Consider the following 21,694-nt stretch of genomic DNA (forward strand, 5'->3'; position numbering starts at 1 on the left):
CTTAAATAAGCTTTTTTATTTTTTTTGAGAAAAAACTCTTTTTCTTTTTAGAGAGTTTTAACCTATGACATCCGCTCTTGATAATAATTTTTTATCATCAAACCAAAATACCATAGTTTGTAAGGTTTTTTTTTTTTTTTTTTTTGGGTGGAGATATGTATAGGGTCGGACCCACATATAGGCCCAAGGAAATGTGGGCCCCTCTTGACATTACCCCAAAAATAAAAAATGCATAGATATAATATAACCTACTAAAATCTTAACCCAACCCAAATAACAACATTAAACCCAAACAAAATCATAATCCAGTCCTAATAACCATAATTATCAGTCCCCTCCCCCCCCCCCCCAAAAAAAAAAAAAAAAAAATCCCACCCCAAACAACAATCTTCAACCATTTTTGCAAATTACAACCCAACCCAAACAAACCACTATTTTAGTCAAAATTCATCACATTAATGGGGCACAGTGTATTTTAGTCAAAACCACTAGAGAATGATAAATTAATAGTGCTACTAGAGGATAATAAATTGATAGGGACACAATGTGTTTGGGTTGAATATTTAATACACTATTGAAACTATTTTTTAGACAAAAAGGTTGAAAGATTATAAAGACAAATTTACTTATATGCTATTAATCTTGCAACTCAAATCTCTCTCCCTGAAACCCTCAAACACTTGGTATATGAGAAGATACCAATTGAACTATAAGACTTTTGGCATAATGATAGTATAATTGATACTAAATATGTGGAATTAAAAGTTATCATCCATTGCCAAAAAAAAGAAGATAAAATGTAAAACCTACCCTCTATGTTTAGAATTCATTTAAGTTATTTAACTTTATTTTTGTTTATTTCAGTCATTTAAGTTTCAAGTTTATTTAATTAAGACATCTTTATAAACTTCTATTAAATGTTGCAGTTAATTGTCCAAATTTTTAATTTTTTCTTTCAAATTTTTTAAATTAAAAAAAAATCAAATTAATGATTGAAAAATATTTTTCAGATTTTTTTTTTTTAAAGATCTAACAGAAGTTTTTGGAGATGCCTTAATTAAATAAACTTGAAAATTACTAAACATAAAAGAATGAAAGCAAATTAGAGAATTGAAATGAATTTTAATGAAACTTAGCCAGTGAGTTTTTTACTTTAACCCAAAAATTGTTTGTCGGTGAAAACTTTAGTGCGCTGCTAACACGGCCATTTGGCCCAAATATTCTAAAACTAATAAACCCAATAACCCATATAAAGTGCCTAAACTTCAGAAGCCCAGTCTCAAAACTACAGGTCGTATCTCAGGGGCCAATGAAAATACAAACGGCAACGAGTTCATGAGTCAGTGCTTGTGTGTGTGCCTTTGTATTGACCTGACCTATATATGTATATTATAGTATAATCTTCGCCGTTTTGTTCATCTCCTTTTTCTGGCGATCCCTGTTCATTTGATCTCACTGTGAAATGGGGTTTTCCAAGGAACAGTTCCTTGCGCGCTTACAGGTTTACTTTTTTTGTTTTTGTTTTCTAGTGCCTAAATTTAGTTTTTTGATGCTGTATTTCACTTTTTCTAGTTCTGGGTATTCTTTATTTTGCTTTTATATCCATTTTTCATGTGCAATTGCTACTATCAAATCTTTATTATGTACATGATTTGATTGAAAATAAGCAACCTCCGGTTATAACAGGATTGGATTTTGGATTTTTTTAATTCCCTTCCTGTTATTCTTGCTTCGGTTTGGGATTATATGATATAGGGGAATTTTTACGTGAATTATAGAAATAATGTTTTTGTTGGAACTTGGAACTTGGAACACTGTAATACTTAGATAAATTCTGCAATGTGTTAATTAGTCGAATGCCCAGTTCACTTGCATACATTATTGTCCTATTGGTACTGTTACTTACATTTTGGAGCTGGGATTTTGTTTCTTTCTTAATTTTAAAAAATTGTAAATCTATGTGATTCTGAATTACACCAATGGTCAATGGCTGACGTTAAGGGGTGGAGGGTTAGTCGATCACTGGTTCAATCACCAATGGGGTGTGAGTATTTTACCTATCAAAAAAGCCCAATCAATTCTAGCGCAAATGGTACATTCTCCTCTTGTAAGAGCAAGGTGGAGGGTAAGGTTGTTGGTTCAATACCTACTCTGTGTGTGTTAACATCTTCTTTTTTTGGTTATGTTTTGGCTCAAGGGGAGAAGCATGAGAAGAAGGGGCGGTGGGAAGGGAATTCAAACTAGTTATCGTCACTTTGTGAGCCATGGACCCCAGCCAATTGTGCTATCCCTTGGGGTTGTGGATGTGTGCGTAACTTAACAATAAAAAAAAAAAAAAAAATTAACTATGGAAAAAAATGAGTAGATAATTTATAATTACATACATTATTGTGTACAACCTTGATTTTGCTTTTCAGTGATTTGATTTGTATCATTTGGTCTATTGTCTTGCAAGTAACTTTTCTATTTGGTTTTCATTAGGAGCTTCAAATTGAATTTTCCCAGTATGAACATCCTGTTGTTATGACAGTTGAAGATCAGGTAAAAGAATATTGAAAACAAAAGGGTTTTATTCCTTCCCCTATATACATACGTGCTTATGTATTCTGAAGCAGGAATATGTCTTTTCTGGCAGGCGAAATATGTAGGAAATAGTGAAGGTGGACTGAGTAAAAATTTATTCTTGAAGGTAATGGTATTTTGAGACTTGAAAATACACCTTTCTGGTTGCATTGTGGTAAATTTGGGGTTTCACCTCTTGTTGACATAGTTTGTGGCCCAATGCCTGGACGTACTTGTATGTGCAGGACAAGAAAAATAGGTTCTATATTGTTTCCGCACTGGCAGATACTAAAGTTGATCTTAAAGGTATACTATAATATATTTATTTGCCCAATCTCTAGCACCATACTATGCATGGGCATGTAGAGATGCTAGAGGTTTTTGCAGTGTTTTGAACTGTCGTATGAATCGTTGTTGCTCACGAATTGATTACATTTTCCTGGATATTAATGGAGTTTCTTATGACTTGAAACTAAGCAGTTCTATCTCAAAGGCTTGGGTTGGGGAAAGGAGGTTTGAGAATGGCTCCAGAAGAAGCATTGGGTGAAGTACTTCAGGTTGGTATATGCTTAAAAGTTTGGTTTTTGCCTCTTTGGCCCCCGCTTTCTGTCTATAATGACACCTTGCATTAGTCTGTAGTTTTCTTTATTGTGATGGTATGGGTGCTGTCTTACCCACCCTGCATCTTGTCCCAGTTTTTTAGCAAAAAACTTTCTACTTGTGAAGCAGATTTTGGCTTTATCTTTCATATTTCAGATGATATAAGTTCATTTTGTAGGGGAAACATCTGTATGCATCTTGTATGTCTCTCCTCTTCAGCTCCTCAAATTATATATATATATATATATCAAAGGAATGAAAAGATATATGTTCTTGCTTCAGGATTAGAAAAGAGAATGTGAAGGAATAAAATATCTTCCTTACTATATCAACTTAACCACTTAACGAAGAGAGATGTTGTATGTGAAGAGTTGATATTTTAACCAAAACTGAGTTAACTCCAATGCATCACTTACTTCTCCCACCGGCACCAGTTACTTTTCACCAAATTCATTCTTAATCTAATACTACTTTGAAGCAAATGAGTACACACCTAAGATATCCAAGCTATTCAGGTATTGCATCAGCATCACAAAATAGTATAGTGTCATTGGCAAATAGCAACTTTAAAATCTCCATAACTCCTCTCACCTTCAACCCTGCTAAAAAACCACTCTCCATTGTCTTATGTAATTCCCTAATTGGAATTTGTATCACCAAAATGAATAGGAGTGGAGACATTAGATCTTGCTTCAAACCCTTGAGCTACTAAAGAAGCCTATCGGAGTACCATGGACCATGATTGAGAACCAAACAGTTGTAGTGCAAAACCAAACCCATTTTTGCCATTTTTCACTAAAGCCAAGTCTTTCCAACAAGTAAAGCAATAAGTCCTAATTAATGTAATCATAAGCCTTTTCAATATCTAGCTTACAATTACCCCATAAATACCCCTCCGCTATCTACTATCCAAACATTTGTAAGCAATAAGCCCTGAGTCAAGGATTTGTCTTCCAATAACAAAAGCATTTTGTGTAGCTGACTCAAAAATCTGAGAGTTTGATTCAATTGATTGGCCAGCACTTTTTGTAATTAAGCTAATAGGGCGAAAATCCCTGATATTGATGGCACCACTCTTCTTTAGTACCAGAGTAACAAAAGTAGCATTCAACGATTTCTCAAACTTGCAATAACTATAGAACTCCTGAAAACCAGCATAAGATTTCCCAATAATTTTTGAAAATTGCCATGGTATACCCATCCAGCCCTGGAGCTATGTCCTTGTCGATATCTCTTAAGGCCTCATGCACATTTTCCTTTCCAAAGGATTTTCCACTCCTACTAGTATCTTCATCAATAGATGACAAATGCAATCTCTCGACCCTTGGTCTCCATTCAACTGACAAAGTATATAAATTCTTGTAGAACTGGGTCACTTCTTCCTTCACCTCTTCACTATTCGAGTATTTTATTCCATCAATGTCAAGTTCACCAATAAAATTGGCTCGTCAATGAGAGTTATCCATCAATGATCTTACCCCAAAAAAGGGAACAAAACTCAAGGGCATAGGCACTCGAAAAATATCTTCTTAAATTTGATCATTACATTCTTGTAAATATATGTTGAATGATGACTTTCTAGGTATAAGTAAAGGCTGGCATATTACCTTGCTGACATTCTTTTTTTTTTTTTGATAAGTAATGTAAGAACTTTTTATTAAAGAATAGCCAACCCAAGTACACTGGAAATGTACTACAGTGGCAGAAATTAGTTTTTTTTTAGGTAATTACAGTGGCAGAAATTAGTAACCCAAATTACAGTGATCAAGAAGAACATGGAGGGACAAAGAAGTGCATGGAGGTAAAACTAAGCTCCATTCAAGGAGAGTATGGAAGAAAAATGACTTTATATCAAGGATCCACCCTTACGAGTCCTCAAAGCATCTAGCATTCCGTTCCTGCTATAAACACCAAAACAGGCAATGTGGCACAAACCTCCAAAAATCCATATTTCTATGTCTTCCAAACTTGCCCTGCCATGAAGCCAACAACTCAATAACTTTATATGGCATAACCCAATGGATACCAAACAAACAGAATACCATAGACCACAACTCATATGCTATCGGACAGTGAAGAAGAAGATGATCACAACTCATATACTTAATGTTTTACAGTGCACAGTTGTGAGTTATTTCTTTTCTGATATATGGTATTTGAGCATAATATTTGAGCTCTAAGGAGGTTGATCCCTAGTTTGGCTCAGGCTGTTTGGCCACATTGTGTGATTGAGCAATTTAAGCATGTTTGATTGACCAATTGCTAGTTAAGTTATTTGTCTAGGTTTGGCTAATAGTAATATATGTCTGTTACTAACAATGACCATCTTGTTATATCAATGTTAAGTCAATATATATAAATATCTGCTTTCTGTTGTGACTAACTGAGGTGCATTTTCATTCGTTTTAATAAAATTATCTTATTCACACACACACACACACAAACCTGAAGTGCATTTTCTTTTCAATTTTATTTAAGGGAAGAATATCTACCTTGTATGAAATAATCATTAATTTCATTTGAATCTGCCCTCTGATGTACTTGTGTTTTTTTATCATGCAAGGTACCTTTGGGTAGTGTTACTCCATTTGCACTTGTAAATGATTCAGCAAGGTAAGTAGTAATCTTTGTGCACATTGGGAGTTGAAGTTCTTCTTTGTTACAGTTTTTAAATTTTCATTTCATACATATCATGGTATTGTTATGCCTAGAATTTTATGTTTCTATGAAATGATTCAATTTTTGTGTCAGTCACTTCTTTTCTCTGTTATTGGTGTTGCGTTGATATCTCCATCAACATTGTTTGAAATTTTTAATTTGCTTCAGAAAAGAGAAATCCCGAGTCCTGACATTGCTATATCTCTGATAAAAAATTTTGTTAGTAATGTAAACTTCTCTTCTATTACTAGACCAGTTCTTGAGTGTGTGCAGGTGCACATGTGGGCATGCACTTTCATGTGTGCATAATTTTGCATGACAGATTAAGGCAGACCATTTGTGAAGTGATTCTTAATAGGCCATATATACTGCCTGCCCTTAACAACCTCAACATCTTAGCCCTTCATGACACACACATAATCAGCAATAATCTGACTCATGAACAGTTGCATGATAGGTTACATAACTTTTAGAAGAATAGGACATAGCATGTAGAAAAAATTAGAAACTAGAAAGTAAGACATAATTAGGACAAACCTAAACACAATAATAAAGTCTGGAGTGATGCTAGCTGGTGGCGGATCCGAGTGGACTAGTAAGGTAAGCCCAGTTGGCTATGGACAGCTTCTTGCATGCTCCAGCATCACTGAGGAAGGCTCACCCAATCTTTTAAAACCTGAACTGTATAGGTGAACTGGAAAGGTGGTTTGTTAACTTGTTTAACCATGGGTTCTTCTGGTTTAATCATCAACATATTTACTAACTAAATGAAAAAAAAAAATTTATTATAATAGTTATATACTTATTTGAAGTATGCAAGTTTTATATTTAGACTAAAAAAAAATGCTAGATTTATTGAATTTTAGAGGGAAAAAATGAATAATGTGAATTTTTATATTTTCTTGAAAAATTCTCTGGTTCAACTAAAAGAATGGTTTAAGGGGGTGAACCAGTTTAACTTGTTAGTCTGGTCTGGTTTTAAAACACTGGGCACACCTTATTTGTCACTCTTCATTTTTCAGTTTGAGTTTCACATACATTTTCATGATGCAATTGATATAGTTTGATTGTCCTCTGGAAGTTTGTTTCACCGACTGTAATAGTAGAATTGGTTTGCTAGTATGAAATTATCCGGTTAATCGTTTTTTGTCCTTTTGTTTGGGATATTTATAATTTATTTGTACCTTTATGTGGCATAGACTTTAATGTGCATCAAACCCCATTTAAGGAGAATTCCAGCAGAAATTATGCAACAATGTACCCTCTTTTCTGGTCCTTTCTTTCCATCTTCTCCTTTTGATGTTATCTTATATCTTTGCTTTGTGAAGAAATGTCTCCCTCCTTTTGGATCAAGGATTTAAAGGTCAGGAGCGCTGTTTGTTCCACCCACTATCAAATGATATGACAATTTGTAAGTGAGAATGGTAACTAGAAAAAGAAACTCTTTTGACATAGTTTTTGAGTATTTTCTCCAGCTTTAATTTTGAAACCAATTTCACCTTGATTATTATGTGTGTTATCTTTTGTACGTTATATTTTTAAAGGGTTTTGAGGGAAAAAGAAAAAAGAAAATGGGGGCAGGGGGCGGGGGGGGTAGATGGTTGTGCGAGTACGGAGGTTGTAAACTCTGTAAGTTTAATAGAATCATAACAAGTTTGAAGTATTAATTTTTTTGACCTCGATGATAATCACCATCTTTTCTTGTGAAGCTGTTTTAGTTAACTATATTGTATAATTCAGTATCAACTCATAATCTAAAAAAATTTGAGCAATTCAACACTTAGATTCCTCAAGCAACAGACTGTACCCTGTTACTTGAGGAATTAGTGTATACCTGATTTATAAACTTTCGTTACTTATTAAAATAAATAAATAACAGAGTATTCCCAGGAAAAGAGTGAATTACTTGGGTCATGGAGTTTGATGGAATGGGAATAGGAAAGGGTTTGGACTATGGTGTCTAGTGTGTATATGGTATATTGGACGTTTTAACTGTTAACTATATAGGAGGACTATAAAACAAGACAAAAGATGAATGAGATTTTAATCGCTATCCAGGGCTAAAGTCATTCATGTCTTGACTTGAGTTTTTAGTACCGTGCATGATTGGACTCATGCCACTTGATTGGAGATGTCTTATCTTTCTGTACTGTGCTAGAGATTCTAAAAAGGAACTTTGTCGGGTTATAAAAAAAAGGAACTTTGTCTTCTATTTTTGACATCATCTGCTTTAGAGGGGCAGTTCATACTGTGATTGATGATAGCAATTTTATATGGTGAATGAGGTAGAAGATGGTTAGTCTCATCACTCTATTTTTTTATTTAGTGGTGTTAATGTTAAAATATGCTATATTTCCTCAAGTTTCATCTAGTTTGATAGTAGATTTAAAGAAATTTCTGCAGTTGTAGATTTTTCATATGGAAATTTCATCGATGTAGGCCTAATGGAAGCTATGTAATCTATGAGAAAATGATGGGTAATTAACCTGTTTGTCTGTCTGTATGGGAATTCTGTAAGAACTTTCAGTGAGGGTAGCATTGCTCAAAAGACTTTACATTCACTTTTAATTGCTACCTACATCTTACTTGGTAATGTTTATTATTACACAACATTATGGTACATAGTAATGCATCATATTGCAAGGTACTGCATTAGTGAATGCATTTCTGTTAGCGAGGCATTGCTTTAGTTTATATTTTGTTTTTAAGTTAGCCCCTAATCCTTGAAATACTGTTTCCAGCTCTTAATGTCTGTGAGCTTGACAAATTTCTAAGATCAATTGGAAGAGACTCCTCATATGTTGACCTGGAGGTGATTTAGAATAAGATTTGTTATGTAGGTTTGCCAAATTATTCTTTAGTTTTTTTTTTTTTTAATGTAATCTTTTCTTTTTTTTTTTGGTTATTATTCTTTGCAGGCTAACCCTCCAGTAGGGAAAGATAATCCTCCTGATCTAGCTGCTCTTGTTCCATCTGATTCCATAGTTTTGCCAGATCTTCCAGAAAAAGCAGCATCTCTGCAAGCTCCTCCAAAAGCTCATGTTGTTTCAAATAATAAGTCCACAGAAATTACAGGTACTTTTTTGGCCAAAATATGATATTACCACTCAATCATTTGCTTGAACAAAGATGAAGATATCAATGCTTTTTTTTTTTTTTTTTTTTCGTATCTTGGAGGATTCTATATGCCATGTCAAAGATGCAAAGCCTTGCAGTTATTGGGAAATGATCTTTCCAATCTTGTTTTTCACATCAATATATCTATTTGGTGTTCTATTGCATTATTGAACATGAGCCCTATTTTCTGAGACTATATATGATTGTTTTCACACTTTTGGTGAAGTTAAAATCTCCTTTAGCAGTTGCTTGCTTCAATATTCAATTTCAGGGATTGAAACCTTGAGCCCTTTAATAGCATTTAAGAGTAGAGAGCAAATAAGATCAGGAATATAAAAGGTCTATATCAGCCTCGTTATGAATGAAAACATGTTATATTGGCAAGGGCTCAAGGTTGTTTGCTCTCTCCTCTTATCATATCGTTAAGAAATTAGTTTCATTTTCCTTGAATCAATTTAGTTAAGATCTAGTATTTATCAATTTTAGATGTTAGTTGTTATATAGGTTTTGATTAATCATCTTGGATAATTTAGTTACCTCATATTATATTTAAATTTAAATTTGATTGTATTTTTATATGTTTTTTATTTTCTATTCAGTTACCTCATGAGCCTTTGACCTGCCAACCACCAAATTGATTCAAGGGAAATGTCTCTAATTTCTTAATTCCTCTATTTTCATTCCCAAATAGTTGGTATTGGTTTTGTAGCTACTATTCTAACCCCAACATTTTGTTGGTAACACTGGTGATCTCAGCACAAAGATGCCTTAGTTAATGGCTGTGATGCCAAACCTAAAGGTTTTTTTTTTTTTTTTTGAGACACCAGTCAAGAATTTTATTCAAACCACAGCAAAACTACTGTCAATCAATACAATAGAGTCAACATCACTAGGGATGTCCTCCAACCAAACTTGGGGTACAACAAGATACTTAGCTAATTTGGCTAACTTATCAGCCACAGCATTACCTTTTTGGCGAACATGGGAGAACGAACAATCATAGAGTTGCGAAGCCAAGGCGATAGAATCCTCTATAACATTCCCAAAAGATACCAGGCAAGGTGAACTAGCCTGAATGCAGTTTAGGACAGTTGTTGAGTCCCCCTTGAACACAACTTGATGCAGCCCGTTTTCTAGCACAAAAGCAAATGCTTTCCTACAGGCCAGAGCTTCTACAGCTTCCACTGCTGTAGGTAATTCAATCCTTTTCGATAGAGCACCTATAACTTTTCCTGCAGAATCCCTGATTACAACACCGATACCAACATATGAAATATCCTAGAAAAGAGCTCATTTGAAATTAACTTGAAGGGTCTGTTTGGTTGGAAGGTGGAAAAATGGGAGGATAGAAAATGATGAAAGGATAGAAAAGTGGGAGGATGAAAATATTTTAATTTCCCCCATTTCTGTTTGGTTGAGAGTGGAAAAGTGAAAGGATGGAAAAAGTGAGTTTGTATAAATTTACACATATACCTTTGTTAGAAAGTGAGTTTGTATAAATTTACTCATGAGCATTTTCGTTCATTAAGCAGCCCTATTTTCTCCCTTCAGTTTTCTCCTCATTTTGGAGAAACTTTTTGGTGGGTTAGAGGAGAAAACACCCGGACCCCATCATTTATTTTCTTTCCTCCCCACTCAACCAAACACACACCAAAAAAGTTTTCCTTTCCATTTTCTCTCCAAAGTTTTCCATCCACCCTATTTCACCTACAAACAAACACACCCTAAGAAAAAGACTTGGAGGTGGAGACCAGTGGGTGGGACCGAGGATCAGTGCTATTGTGGGTTGATCAATCTGTACTGCTTGAAACTCTGCATTCTTTCAGTTGCATCCACAAAGATTTTTTTAGTAAGGAATGGAATAGTTACCCAGTCTTGATGCATTCCTCTTCGTCCATATAACCCAAGCAACATAAGCAAAAACCTCAGCAAGATTTGGTTCTTGAGATTGAAAAATCCCAGTGAGTAGATCTCTGAAGCAAGTAAAATGACTGGACAGATTGCTTTGGCAAAGTTCAAACTCCCACCAAATTTCTTTAAGTACCTGGCACTCCCATAGGGCATGGATAGTGTCTTCTACTTCCCTACCACAGTATTCACAAAAATCATTGCGAGTCACTTTTCAATTGAACAGATTCTTCTTTGTAGGTAGCGCTTCGCAGCAAGCACACCACAGAAAATGCTTAATTTTGTTTGGAACGTTGAGGCTCCATATTTCCTTCCAAAACCCGTTGTGTGCTGTTGGATTTGACTGGCCCGGTTTAGTCAAAGTCTCAGTTTCAGCAAGCAACCGATAAGCAATTCTAGTGGAGTAAACTCCATTCTTTATCTTTTGCCAAATCAGAGAATCTTCAGGCCAACAGTTGCTGAGGGGAATGCCAAGGACAGTGTTAGCTTCATGTGGTAACAGCTGTTCGCGAATTCTATCCTCCAATCAGCAAGGACCCTCCTTGTCAATTAACGCACAGACATGAGTGTTATTTGGAATTTTTTTTTGAGGGGATATGACTTGCGTAAACGGATCCAGAAGCCAATTGTCACCTCTGATAAGGACCTTTTCCCAATTGCCAATTCGCCATGTTGAACCTCAGCGAACAAGACTTTTTGCTTTCAAAATGCTCTGCCAAGCATATGAGCCATTAGTCTTAACCCCCCCATCCAATATTGAGCAGTTGGGGAAATGTTTGGCTTTGAAGACTTTGTAAAAAAGGGAGTCAATGTTGTGAATTAACCTCCAAACCTGTTTGCCAAGGAGAGCAAGTTTGAACTGTTCCAAATCTTTAAAGCCCAAACCACCATGATTCTTTGGTAAGCATAATTTATTCCAGCCAACCTAGTGAATTTTGTAAGCATTGCCCTTATATCCCCACCAAAATTTCCGGATTAAAGCCTATGCTAAAGGTTTGCGCCAAATACATGGCATTTATAACCCAACAATGTCACATGCAAGCTGTGAAAGTTTGTGAATGCGCAAACTCCTTTTTTTTTCCTATGCTTTTGTTAATATATATATATATATATATATATATATATAGAGAGAGAGAGAGAGAGAGAGAGAGGTTGGGTTCAAGTTACACTTGGTGTAATTTTAAGTAATATTACACCACCTAATAATGTTTAATTAGATTGTGAATTTTGATAAATCGACCATTGAATTATATTATCTTCATATATTCTTCAAGCTTACAAATTTTAAAGATGATTAAAGATTAATAATCATGTCATCAATCAATTGTTTAAATTCAAATTTTTGTATTTTAAAATAATGCATAAAAGATGACTTTATGAATCGAATGGTAAATTACATTAGATTGGCATGCAAATTGGCATGCGTGTTAAAAACATATAGAACATGTAATTCAACGGTTAGATTTTCAAAATATGAACTCAATAACAAGTTATCGGGTGGTATAATATTACTTAGAGTTACACTAGGTGTAACTTGAACACAACCCTATATATATTCATTGAAATTCCTTGCAGGGAAGTCATTGGAAGTTTTCATTTTTTGGTTCCTTTTTTGCTTGGACTTGTTAATTAGAAGTTATGAGAATTATCCAGCTGAAGATATAGAAATGGGCATATTTAGTTCAAATTGTCCATTTTGATAATATACTGTCTGAGAAGTGGAATTTTAAGAACCTGACTTGTTTCTGTTTTGAGAAAGGGAGTTTATTTTTATTTTTCTCTTTTGGGGGGGTGTTAATTTTGAGAGGAGATATATCATCAATTCTATACCAGTTGGGCTTCTAGAGCAGCTCTAGTTCATCCATGGTAACCCAAATTTATTGATTCTTTATGACGCAGCAAAAGCTACTGAGCCATCCAGAAAAGTGAAAAATGTAAAGGATAAACCTGTCAATAGCTTGCAACCATCAAGCTCCTTCAAAGATGTTGGGCAATTTGTGGAAGAAATTTTGGATAAAACATCAGCACTGTTACTTTCAGAGGTAAGCTTGTTTTATTCTGCTCTTTTTAGCCTTATTGTAAGTGGTTCTTCTGGGTTATGCTAAAGAAATTGTCATGCAGATAACTGAGGAGACTATTAAGCAACATGGACAACAGCTAGGAGGTGTGGTATCAAATTGTATCAGAGAACGTCTTGCCTCAGAGCTGAAGACAGATACGGTGAGTTTTGGCTACCACATATGAATTATACCTTTTCAAACATTTATGCATAAGGCTTGCATATTGAGGATTGGTTACTTGCACGCTACTGTTGGTTATGTGGTTGCAAAAAGTTTTTTCTCATTAATTTGTGATTATATTCTATGTTGCAGACTTAATTTGTGGTTTTACTATCTTCACGATTATCTTTGTTGCAGACGCTGTACATGCAGACAGCATACACGGAAGGTTTTCATGTTGCCCGCAAGATGTTCCAGAGCACTGACACTCACCGTCAATTCCGGTGTTTGTGAATGGTATTCTAGCGCACCCATTCCCTGGCAATACCCCCACTCCCCTCCAAGTAAATGAAAAGATTAAACAGAAAGGGAGGTACGGAGAGTGAGAATTCTAGTGTTCAATGTTCATTGCAAAGTTTTTACTTGTAATACTAAACATTCATCAAACATTCATGTAGACAGTTGAATCTTGATAGAACATGTATACGTTCCTAAAGTGACTTTAGGGTGTTATGATCTTTTTTTTTTTTTGGGTATTTGTTGATCGGTTTTCACAGTAACAATTTGCATCAGAACCATGCATCAGTGATCCATCATCATGAAAACAGACTAATGGATCACAGATTCATGGTTGTCTTTGTCTTCCCAGCGATGGTAGCTGGAAGAATAGTGCCTTTTCTGGGATTCTACACTTAAAATTCTGATGCATTTTTGCATAACAAGTAACAACTCTGACGGAATTCTTGGTCAGCATTTCATTTAAATGGGGAATAAATAGGGGCAAGCTTTCTAAGATATGATGAGGACTAATGATATTTTTCTCCTTTATTTGAACGGGATAGGTAGAGTTCATCTCTTCATGAATGTGGCATCTGTGGGTTATCATTTGATTAAAGAACTAGAAAAGAAAAGATAGAATGACTGATTTCGTGGATGCAATCCAATGGCTTAGGCAGCCCTATTGTCTTTGTCATCAGATGAGTCCTTGCATATGAGAATGGCACTTTTTTTCGAAGTATCACATTAACGCAACTTACGTAAATTCATGTACATAAAAACACTGTCACACGTTTAAGTGTATATATATTTTTTTCATTTACTTGGTAAAGACGTAGTATTGCGGACAATGCCCCCTGTATATGCAGATTTTACTGCAGTGGCATTATCATGACAAATAATAAACACAAAGCAATAGAAGTAGCATGTTCGGGCGACATGTCTCAGATTTCCTCCCATCCATTATTCGGCTGTCATGGTGTATGAATTATGAGCAAGCTATATATAACAGCTGTGATATTCAATGTTTCAGAATGTTGAAAGGTTTTATAATCTACCGAAACCGGCTTGCTCCTGCAGAACAAAAAGTCAATACTATTTGGTTAACGCAGGAAATGGTGATGCACATGCAAACTTTGTCTAGAAGCATTACTTAAAAGTGACTTCAGATGGAAAATAGAAGCAAGAAAACTAAGTATTGCACATTTGAGAGAGAGAGAGAGAGAGAGAGGAATACAACCCAATTTGATTCTCAAACAAGTTTTCGGTGACAATAACTTGTATGATGTTCTCTCATTTCTATTTTTTGCTAATCAAGAGGACTAGAGGAAAAAAAGGGAAAAGTGGCCAGAATATTCTAAAAATTGGTACATTCCGGTCATCTTTCCCTTTTCTTTCCTATCATCTCCCTCATCCCAAACATACCATTATAAGATATACAGGCCTAGAGACTAGTCCAATATTGGTGATCTCATTGAAGTTCACTTTGTTCCAATATTAGTCATTTTATTTCATGAAACAAGCTGATCTTGAAAGTGATTAGCTCAAAGCTTTAATTTCATTGTAATCTACTCTAAAATATGTCATATTTATATTGTTCCGGTGAAAAATATTTAAACATTTAAGCATCCAGAGTTTTCTATTAGCTTTTGTTCAGTTTGGGAAACTGGTTGGGCAAGCATCATAAAATCTATGGCTAACACGTTTCCCCAAAGTGATTTCTTCTACATTCTAAATGTTGCATCTCAAAACTGAAACCCGCCAAGAAAAGAAGGAAAGAAGAAATGAGAAAATTAGAAACATAAAGCCAACTTTTCTCTTTTGTAACTTTCTTCTTTTAATGGTAAGAAGTGATATCCATTAGCAACATAAGATTAATGGAAGGGCAAATTTGCATACCGAATATTTGAACTAGCTACACATGATATTTTCCCTGGTGCGCCCTCTCTTTATTTGATTAGAAACTTACATTCCTAGTAAAAACAGTTTAACCACAAAGTCCATATCAATTGCTTCCAGCATAAGCAGCAACATTTTGGGCTAAAGAATATGGCAAGAATCCCAACATGAGTTGACTGCTTAAAAAGAAAAAAGGAAAAAAAAAAAGAAAAAAGTTGAATTCAGCATAAAGAGTAGAGTCTAGGAGGTATGAGGGAAAACAATGAAATTACAAAGTATACCAGAAAATCCGAACCATTAAAGCACACATGAAGTATCTAATAAAATTCCGTCGAAATATCCTATATGAAGTGGTCTTGTTTCTATTAAGGGGATTAGATCTGGGTTCAAATTTACTGAACTCTTTTTTTTGGGAAGAGGTAGAGGTACCACTTGAGCTATAGAGCTCAAGATCTGGGTTCAAATTTACTGAACTCTTTTTTTTGGGAAGAGGTAGAGGTACCACTTGAGCTATAGAGCTCAATGATTGTTCCTAATTAATTAGGACAATTCAATGATTGTTCCTAATTAATTAGGACAATTCAATGATTGTTCCTAATTTATTAGGACAATTCAATAGTCTTCTCAATGCATATAAAGTATGACTTGACTTCTTCTTCTTTTTTTGGTTTTTTCATAATGTTTCATGTAGGGATGGCAATGGAACAGGGTGGGGCCGAAGGATGGGGTCTTCGTCCCTGCCTCGCATGATTTTGTCTTGCCCCATCCTTACCCTGCCCCGCATAACAGGAAAAACTTTCTCACCCCATCCCCATTCCTAAGGGCCCTGCCCTACCCCGTAAAACTCTACTTTTTGTTAATTTGCCCTACAACTAATACAATTTTTTTTAATGAAACCTATTTCATTAATAAAAATATATTTGAAATTACAACTAAATTTATCCCATCAAATCAAATCAATTTTTAGAAAAAAAATAAATAATATATCTAAGTGTTTAACAAGACAATCATTAAAAAAAAAAAAAAAAAAAAATCTCATAGTATAACATATAACAAAATAAAGGTAGAGAACCACATTGAGTAGAATAAAATAAGTTAATATTGATATGTTTGTTTAAATAGTAGGACTTTAGGGTATGAAAAGTTTACAATTATAACCCTTAACAATGCGGGGCGGGACGGGACGGGGCGAGGATGGGGAGGGGCAGGGCGGGGTGGGTCTAAAACATTTAAATCCATCCCCGTCCCGTCCTATGGTGTGAGGCTAAAATCTTGCCCCATCTCCCGTACCACCTTTGTGGGGCGGGAAAAATCCACGCGGGGCGAAATAGGGAGGGGTGGATGGGGCGGGAAAAATCCACGCAGGGCGAAATAGGGAGGGGCGGGTTAAGCGGGGTGGGGAAAAATTGCCATCCCTAGTTTCATGGTCCAAATTCTGTAATCCATATTACTTATCCAAGTTTCCAAGATAAATTAATCCATTTTAGAATTGTTAAAGCTTTCTTTATTTATCCGGAATACATTGAGTGAGTTTTACTGATTTCTTATTTATAGAAATAACCATATAAAAGAAAGATAATTTATTTCTTGTAGAAACTAAATATAAAATGATCAATATCTAGAATGTAAGCATGGTGTAAATTAATGGATCTATAGTGAAACTATAACAAGAGTCAAGTAATTTTTAACGCAAGCTCTAACTTACCCCTTCGAGAAGTACCAATATTAATGTCATGATCAGCATGTGGATTAATCTGTCGATATCTTGGTCGAAATGGCCACAAAGATGTCAAATGGCTCCACCTCAAACTCCTACGTCTCCTACTCTGTCCTCCAACTTGAGAATCCTCAGAATCATTCTCTACTCTTACTCTTACCTGCTGCTGATCTTCAGAATCAGAAGGCACTGGCAGCTCATGCCGGCAAACAGGACAAGAGTTATGAAGCCTTAGCCAAGGAACAATACAATCAGAGTGATATATATGCTTGCAAGGCATTTCCCTAGCTTCTCCTCCAACCTTAAACTCTTCCTTGCACACAGGGCAATATTGTGAGTCATTTTTCAAATGCTCTTCTGTGATGCTCACAGTTGGTATTGCATTGATTGCTTCTTCTGGTGCTGGAGAAGGCCCTGGCCTATCATTTTCAGTCAGCTGCTCAATCATTTCGTTTAGTCCTGGCCCGAAAAAGAAATTTCTATGATCAAATCCTGAAGGTGCTGGTTGTGGTTGAAGTATTGGTCTAAAAGGGTCAGCAGGATCTAAAGGTCTAAGAATAATCCATGTCCGAGGTTGGCCTTGGATTTCAGGTTCTGTATCCGGGCTCTCTCTCCATCGCCGTCTTGAACGTGTCCGGGGTCTTGTTTCAAAACCTGGGGGAGGAGGCAAAGGATGGCCTTGGGATTCAGCTTCCGGGTCATGTAAACCATGGTGGAAGCGCCTAATTGGGGGATCAAGCATGAGAGCAAGGGCCTCGAGTAGACGGGCTTCCGGGGAGGGATCAAAATCAGTGTGATCGATGACTAGTCTAGGCCTAGCTACGTTCATCTCAATGAGGAACTGCCCCAAACAACGTGGACAAATAACCTCTGATGGGTTCGTGGAAGCAACCCTGACCGTTCTGTGGCATTGGTAGCACCAGTAGAGAGGGTAGGTTGTTGGGTTGCCATTGTTTCGGACACGAGGAGGGCTCAATGACATAATTAGAAAGGTTGTGAGCTTGAAAGTTCAATTGGGTTTGGTTTTTTTTGCTCTCTGGGATTAAGTTTATAGATTGAAGAAATCAAGTGGGGAAAGGTATATAAACAAGAATGGAACAAATAGAGCAAAGAATACAGCTTTGTAAAGGTTGTGGAAAGCAATTCTCTCTCTGTTGGGATTATGTTTGGCTTTGTAGGTTTTGTGTTCACACTGTTTCGTTCTAAGGAAGGAAAGGATGAGTGAAATGTGATACATACAGAAGAGGTTTTTCTTGTGGGTTAGTTCTTGAAAGGTCGAATTGGGAGGGAAGGATAACCGCTAACTTACACAGGAAGAGATTTCCGAATCTTCTACTTTCCATGAAAATGCACTTTCTGTTTTGTTATAATGATAATCTAAAGAGGAATATGTGTTTAGCTAATTATGCTTGCAAATGTCATCCACGGAATGTCAATTGGCTATAAATTATATATCACTACACGCCAACCCATGCGATGCACGAGAATATTTAGAAAAATGTTCAAGAAATTCATTTTTTTCAATTCACCTTCCTCTAGATTGATGAAATCTATAAGATTAATTCCTAATATTCATGTACTTAAACAGCAAGTTTAAATGGTTAAATATTGCAAGTTTGATGAATCCATAATCATAGCCTTTAAAAATACTCAATTCCAGTCTTGCAAAAGCAAATTTATGAATTTTTACTCCTCCCTCGGCAAGCACAATTATTTTCCAATTAAATGGCTTTTCAAATAGTGTTTCTCATTATTGGTACATTTTGTAGTTGGAAAAGAGACATGCGAGTCTAATGTTTAGATCATATTGCAAAGTTTGATGCTACTTATAATTTGTTTCAAACTTTGATGATTGATCTATTTAATGAGGCATATTATATAAACTAATTCATTAAAAAAATGTCAAATTTTACTTGAAATTCAATTGTTTGAAAACACAATCGGTGCTATCTAACAAATTTTCACTTTGAATTCATTAAATTTTATTAAAATGCAAAACCCCATTTGAGACTAATAGGTAAACTATCTAGCCATGCAACTATATAAGTTGATAGTGTATATATTGTGTGTAGGAATGTGGATATGCATACACAAAAACACACAAAATTAAAATACAAATTATGTGTTCCTACTTCTCTATAAAATCTAAAAGGGAATAAAAACCAACATCAAAGTTGAATAAAAATTGTGTCTAAAAGCATAATGTAAAAGAAGTTTCTTTTTAACTTGTATCCCAAAATTTTAAGAAACATCTCAATTAGTTTAGTAGCTAAACATATCTTTTAGTAACTATAGCATTCAGCAAGAACTTTCAATATCTAGCCTATTTCAACTTTTTTTTTCTTTAGTAAGTAGCCTAATTTACATACATGATAGCTTAGCAATTGAGAGAAGACTTCCACTAAAACTTCTATGGCACCATCAAACCCCAAACTTGTCAACATGCGCTAATAGCCTTTGAGACATTTGTGACACTTGCTCTCAATCAAAATGTTTCCTCTTTCCTTTAGATTCAATTTTTCCACTATGTTCTATATTAAGTTACATACAATCATCATAGAACTCCTAATCATAACTTGAGGCAAGTTTTCAAGAACTCCATAGAACTCCAGTTTATGGTTTTCTTCCACGCTATCTATGTGTGGGAGTGCACCATCAAGTACACAATTCAATGTAAACGTTCGTCTCTACCATTGGCTCCCATGTTTTTGGGACACTTGTATGTTCAGTTAGACATTCTGAGGAGTGATAAGGATCAAGCAGGCTCATGCCACATAGTCACTTCTTCTTTTCATAGTACTATTTTACAGCACTTGTTATACAAGCGTTGTGCCAGGCACTTGGCTAAATGTAGGCATGTCCATTTTGCTAAGGAGAAATATCAGTCGTGTCCAAGAGTCATTACCGATTTCTGTGGTAGATTTGAGTTTGACTTCTCGTTGGCTTTTTGTTGGGTTGGTTTAAAGCCAATTGGTCATTCGGCTATTGAGTTTTTTGATAAAGGAGTTGGGTTTTCTTGGAGAGCATACGGGAATTTAGGTGCGGGTTACATATGCGCTGATTCTGTTATGGGTCCATTTGTTGACACTGCTGGGACCACCACCCCATTGACCGGTTTCGAGGAGAGGGGGATTACTTACTTGGCAACCACCAACGCTAGGTGGTTGCCTTATCTGGCTGACGAGGGCATTAGGTTTATGCATTATCCTGCTAACAGGGTGAGAAGACAGTTCGGGCTAGATCAGGATATTCTTGATTATCTTTCTTCCCATCTAGAGTCTCCTACTTCTGTTCGACCATTCTTGTGACATGCTGCCTTTAAGTTTTGGAGCAAGCTTTTTATTGTAGTTACTATTCCGGGCTCACAGAGAGAGGGCATTTGTACTCTTGCCATGCACAGATACTGGCAGGCTATGATGACTTCATTTAAGCAGGAATTGGTGGGTAGCCATGGTTTTTCTCTTATTCCTCCTGACGGGCTTAGTACAGTCATTTTAGCCAACCTTCAATTGCTTTTGCCCTTTAAATTTGTGTTGGCATATGCTAGAAAGCAGAGTCGGTCTGCCATTTTTGAGTGGGTTGAGGAGGATAGAGGGTGGTTCTAGCACGCCGGTGATTATCCCGCGGGTTGGGAGAAAAAAGTAAAGGTGACAAACATTCCTGTGTCGGGTAAGAAAGGTTCTGCCAAGCCTAAGTTTGCTAAAAAGGATGATGATTCTTTTGAGGCTTGCTCAGACGTTGTACCTTTTGAGAGTGACCTCCCTCCCATAGGAAATATAGTTTTAGAGAGCTTTCCTCCTCCTTCCGCCCATACTCATTTTAGCATGCGCCCCACTGCCAGTAAGTCTAAGTCTGCTGCTCTGCAGCCATCTACCGATGCTTCCCTTTCCAGTAGGACACGAGGTAATAAGAGAAAGATGTCTCCTCCTTCTACGTCCACCACCACTGAGAGGAGAATATGTTATCTCTAACTTTGCCTTATCTTCTTTTATGTTTTTTTATTATATATATATATATAAGGCTTTCCTACGGCTAACCCTTATACGCTTGTTGACTCATCTCTTCATATTTGTTTTCTGTTTTCTTTACTTTTGCAGTCTAAGCATAAGGAGGATGCACCTGCCACCCGTCCTATATTACTTGATGAGCCCGAGTTTGAGGTACGTCTCCTTCCTTTCTTCCTTCTTTTTCTTCTCTTTTGCACATATTTCCTCTGCCATATGTCATTGGTTGTCTCATCTCCCTCTCAGCATCATCACTAGTTATGGATTCCTTTGTTCCTCATTTTTCCCTTTTTCCTTTTTTTTTTTTTTTTTTTTGGTTATTGTTGTCTTTCAGGATGAGCCTGAGCCTATTTCCGTATATCACCCTATGGCTGAGGAGATTTCTGCCTCCATGGGCACACCCATGGGAGGTTTCTTTGATAGGGCTAGCGTGGTGTTTGAGACCGCAATTCCTGCCCCTTTTGCTGTTGCACAGGGAGCTACTGCTGAGGCTCCTATCCCTTCCACTAAGCCGATACCCATAGGTGAGGGTACTTATACGGAGAGGGTTAGTAAGACTGCTTCCATTCCTGCCAAGACACTTACTCCTCAAGAGGGAGCCATTCCTCCTGTTGTTGCTCAGATCGAGGTTGCTTCTCTGCCACGCCTCTTGTTATCTCTACCAGTGATCTGTTCGTGGCTCTATCTCAAGCCGTGAAGGATGGCTCTTCCTTGGTGGTTACCCCTTCTTCCAT

The 21,694-nt window shown here is 36.2% G+C and overlaps 2 protein-coding genes across 3 annotated transcripts; one reads left to right on the forward strand and one right to left on the reverse strand.

Moving 5' to 3' along the window:
• Positions 1-1,332: 1,332 nt before the first annotated feature.
• Positions 1,333-13,814, forward strand: LOC115960161. The gene is made up of 12 exons (XM_031078912.1): positions 1,333-1,501; positions 2,482-2,541; positions 2,636-2,689; positions 2,808-2,868; positions 3,043-3,119; positions 5,726-5,775; positions 7,149-7,231; positions 8,562-8,632; positions 8,739-8,895; positions 12,745-12,887; positions 12,967-13,065; positions 13,263-13,814. Exons 1-12 carry the CDS (start codon positions 1,463-1,465, stop codon positions 13,356-13,358), a joined length of 990 nt encoding a protein of 329 aa, XP_030934772.1. The 5' UTR covers positions 1,333-1,462; the 3' UTR covers positions 13,359-13,814.
• Positions 13,583-18,080, reverse strand: LOC115960160 (E3 ubiquitin-protein ligase RZF1). 2 transcript variants are annotated; one of them, XR_004085102.1, is made up of 3 exons: positions 16,945-18,080; positions 15,310-15,415; positions 13,583-14,414 (listed from the first exon to the last, which is right to left on the reverse strand). XR_004085102.1 is itself a non-coding variant. In XM_031078911.1 (2 exons), the coding sequence occupies exons 1-2, from the start codon at positions 17,936-17,938 to the stop codon at positions 14,395-14,397; spliced, it is 1,014 nt and encodes a 337-aa protein (XP_030934771.1). In that variant the 5' UTR covers positions 17,939-18,080; the 3' UTR covers positions 13,583-14,394. The 2 variants fall into 2 exon arrangements, 1 of the variants encoding a protein (XP_030934771.1); XM_031078911.1 differs by lacking the exon at positions 15,310-15,415.
• Between the last annotated feature and the right edge of the window lie 3,614 nt (positions 18,081-21,694).

Source organism: Quercus lobata, chromosome 9, assembly GCF_001633185.2.
Source record: "Quercus lobata isolate SW786 chromosome 9, ValleyOak3.0 Primary Assembly, whole genome shotgun sequence".
NCBI lineage: Eukaryota > Viridiplantae > Streptophyta > Magnoliopsida > Fagales > Fagaceae > Quercus > Quercus lobata.